The 4,347-nt window shown below is 37.5% G+C and overlaps 1 protein-coding gene across 1 annotated transcript; it reads left to right on the forward strand.

Moving 5' to 3' along the window:
- Positions 1-348: 348 nt before the first annotated feature.
- On the forward strand, positions 349-4,099 carry LOC105190514 (uncharacterized). The gene is made up of 9 exons (XM_011153284.3): positions 349-654; positions 760-902; positions 976-1,123; positions 1,259-1,503; positions 1,605-1,665; positions 1,757-1,953; positions 2,125-3,311; positions 3,450-3,569; positions 3,947-4,099. The coding sequence occupies exons 1-9, from the start codon at positions 552-554 to the stop codon at positions 3,966-3,968; spliced, it is 2,226 nt and encodes a 741-aa protein (XP_011151586.1). The 5' UTR covers positions 349-551; the 3' UTR covers positions 3,969-4,099.
- The last annotated feature ends 248 nt before the right edge of the window (positions 4,100-4,347 follow it).

Genomic DNA, 4,347 nt, shown 5'->3' on the forward strand with positions numbered 1-4,347 from the left:
TCTCTTCCTTCATTCGAATTCGAGAAATAGAATAAAGAGAAAAGCTTCGAAACGCTTGTAGCGGTCACTGGACCGCACTTTATAACGGAAGTTCTCCATATATATGTTTTTATTTCAACATGCTTCTTTAACTTCGGATTTAAGTAATGGCGGAATAACAGAGAAGTGTGATAAAACGTTCCCAAAAAATTCAACGTTGTCCAAGTAAAAATTTCTAAACATTTCTCACATGTGGAAATATTACACAGATGTTTCGTTGGTTAGAATTAAAAGGATAAAAAGATGTCGAACGACTATACGTTAAAATATATTTATATCACTCATCGTTAATTATAACATTAATCGTACTATTGAAGTGCTATAATAAACGGTTATTTTATCGTATAATAACTCCATAAGACGAAAATCAAGATGAATGATAAATTTATTAGAGATTAAGTTGAAACAGATAAACCATCAAATCTGATTGTTTTTTTGTATGTATTACATGTGTTTGTTTGTATGCACGATATGCAAGTGTACTACTTGAAGTGTTAAATAATAATTACAATATGCCGCAAATTCCGATACATCGCAAAGCTAGAAGAGCCACTGTGCTCACTAAACGAACGCAATATTTGAAGAAGTATCGCAAGGACCGATCATATAGACCCTGTGAGTTTATCTTTTATAATTTATTTGTATTTGATTTTGTTACATTGTGTGTATTTATTACTTTTAGTGATTGCTACAGTAATCAACTTTTGCAAATTTTTGTAGTGTATGAAAAGTTAAAGAACAACAACAGCTACCTGGCTAAGGCACTTTCAGAAGAGAAGCAGAATTGTCAGTCGTTGTTCTCGCAAAATCTTGCTCTAATAGCAGAAGTGCAAGACTTACGTTTAGCATGTACATCAAGAGATGTAAGCATAGTCGATGAGTAAAATTACAAAAGAAAAGCACATACATATACATTACCATCATTATCTATTTCAGAATGTGATTTCTAATGTACTAAATAATGCCAAAGAAATGCTGAAAATGTTGGTCACTATGTCTGGTTACATGACAAATACTATTTCTATTTGTCAAGAGTTCTCTGCTTCCAGTACTGACTTAAGACTGTCATCTGCTTCAGCAGGAAGTAAGGGATACAAATAGCAATATAATTGGTTACAAGACTTCCTCGAAATATTTAATTGATATCCATTGATATCATATTGTTGGTAATATTGTAAGTTATTTCATAATACTTTATTTTTACACTCAAGTGTTTCAGGGAAAGAATCTTCTAGAAGGCTATCGACTAAATCGCCAGCAAGGGGTGTGGTTAAGCCTATGGTAAGCGGCCATACTATTACGAAACCTACAATTAACTTGAGCCGAGTTAACATGCAGAATATTAATAATACGGCGAGGCTGAGCGACATACAAGAAGTAGCCACACCTGACAGGAGTCAGGATATGAGTGAAGCTAGATCACCAATCGCTGTTTCCATACCTATCATACAACTGCGCAGATATGTATGTGTATTGATATGTGGAATTTTATGTTTCTCATGTCATATTGTATTATGTAAATTAGGAAACGAATGAAAACTTTTTATGAACAGTAATTATTTCAGGAAAGTGGTCACGCATGCAGATTGCCAGAGAGACTGGCTGTTCCTTCACCTAGAGTAAAAAGTATGACAAATTGCAAATATTAGTCTGCATTTAGTTTCTTATTTGTTATTTCTTAATTAACATGATTACCTACATACGAATATAATTGCAGAGAGTAACGAGCAGAGAATAAGGAAGAAAAAGAGCCGTTCGAAGAGAATGTCGGAATCGCTCTCACGATCGAGATCTGGATGGTCCGATGAGAATGCACGAAATAGTGCGGAATATACTCAAATGAGCAGTCTCACAGTGAAGCTTAATGATGTTTCCAAGTTACTGCAAAATTCTCAAAGCATCAACATCAGGACGGTTAGCATTTTGTTCACACGTGTATATAAAAGAGATTTTAACGTATAGTCAATAATACTACACACTGGTCAATGTTTGATATTAATATTCTCTACAAATATCTTTATTCAATACTGATATTTATGTCAGTCAGAGATATCGGGTACTATCAGTACATCATTGTTTCTACAGCTGCTCGATGACAACAAGTTCGATGACGTTGAGATGCAAGAGAGTAGCGACGACGGGCCCCACAGTACATCGAATAGAGACGTAATACCCGAAACGCAATTGTCCATTAATTTAGACGATGTGGATGAAGATCATGCACAAATACCGAGCCATTCTCATGCACAAACGAAAGGAAAGAACGCCGAAAAGGATTGGAACAGGAATTCGAACGTGTCGAAACATTCGAAACTATCACAGAACAATGCCGATTCTTGGGAAGACCCGATGGAGGGTCCAAGCTGGTTACTAGACAACATAGCCATATCGGACGACAACGCGACAGAATTGGATCATTCGACGGTTGCTGACAGACGTGCAACTCAGAGCAGTTCAAAGGCAGCAATGGCGTATGCTGATGAATCGAGCGACGCAGAAGACACGGAAGACGAGTTACCAATGCCAGCCTTGACCGACGCAGAAACTTTAAACAAAGGATCATTCGCCGCTAATTGTATCCGGGATAATCACTCTCCTGATGGGGGCGCTATGGACGAGACTTACTGCACGGTGCTTCCAACGGCAATAGCATTCGACCACGAGAGACATTTCAACAACGAAGAGGACGACAATACGACGAACCTAGCACGTTTTATCACAATGAGGCGCGGCAATTCGTCGATTACCGAGGAGACGGATGATTTCACGTTGATGATGCCGCGTCGACCGATGCGAAATATGAATTTTGATATCAACGAGTTGCGACTGCCCGTCTTAGAGGGCTCCGTGATAAACCCTACTATCGCCAACGATATCGAAAGCGAGGTGACCACCGCGATACAAAGAATAACGAACTTTCGGTTGCCGTCCATGTCGAGTCAGAACGCGAACGAACCGGAGATCGACTCTACCACCACGATAAAACTGCCGTTAGTTCTAGTTGACGATCATGATAGAGTTTCGACACCGGAGAAGGGTAAAGGCAATTCGAGTCAGAAGAGTAAGAGGACAAAGTCGCCCAGCCCGAAAGATAACGCAAATCACATTGAAAGTCTCGCGACGGTTAACAAGAAGACAAAGCAGAAGAAAGTGAAGAACAACAATCACGATCCGAGCGCGGCGAAAGTTGTATTGGAGAAGCTCCATGAATCGAACGTTAAGCCGAGGACGCCATCGCCCGACGATACATCTCAAAGCAATAATGGTTATTCGTACGTATATATAATATATATATATATATATATATAAACAAATCTTAATGATTTCGCGCGGTTTGTACACGGGAATAAACTCTCTTCTTTTCTCGCAAGTTCTGACAACGTCTCATCTTCGACATTTTGAATTTGCAGAAGCGATGCTGTGTCCAACCAGGACGGGAACACACAAGATTCTAAAAACAATAGCTATGCTTCCGAGCGACCTAGACGAAGAAGGGCAATCATAGAACTCAAAGAACCCAGTTTGAGAACGTGAGTACGATTCAACGTGAAAGTGAACGAATCAAATGTATTTTGCTCACAAAAAGAAATATATAGAATTGTTGGTTCTTGGCACTGAATTGAATAGAATTTAACTGAAATTTATAGCCAAACTTTTCTCTGTTTTAATGACTTCACATTTGCTATATATAAAAAAAAAAAGAGAGAAAAAACCGAACATAATTGATCTGATGAATTTTCCTTGCGTTGGATACAAAATGAAACATATTTAGTGAAATTTCTTATTTTTTACTATTTTCATATGATCCAGATGGATTCTAACTGGGAAGATATTCATCTGAGAGAAATGCGCAGATGTCAGTAAAAATGTATCGTAGGCACTAAATGTTGCATTTTCTTCTTTTCAGGAAGTTGAGGCGAGATCGCTGAGAAAATCTATATGGACGACCATGAAAAAAAAAGTGAATATTCCTCATTTTAAATAATATGTTACACATAATATTTCCTTTTATATACTTTTATTACAATAATACGAATAAATATGCAGCATACATGAATTATTCACATAGTCGTAAGATGTTAGAATTAATGATATTTATATATATTTAATCGGTTACATAGTACATTCAATTCAATTGTTTTGATAGTCTCTCAGGGAGGATCTCGAATATTCCGTTGCCCTGATACGCTACTTCCGTAGGCAGATCGTATATATTTATGACTAGCTTTCGTATCGCTAACTTCCGGTCATCGATACACGCCCATACAAAACTCGACCGGAAATATCTTCCTTCGACAGTATTAATTT

This window comes from Harpegnathos saltator, unplaced genomic scaffold, assembly GCF_003227715.2.
Source record: "Harpegnathos saltator strain DR-91 unplaced genomic scaffold, Hsal_v8.6 scaffold93, whole genome shotgun sequence".
NCBI lineage: Eukaryota > Metazoa > Arthropoda > Insecta > Hymenoptera > Formicidae > Harpegnathos > Harpegnathos saltator.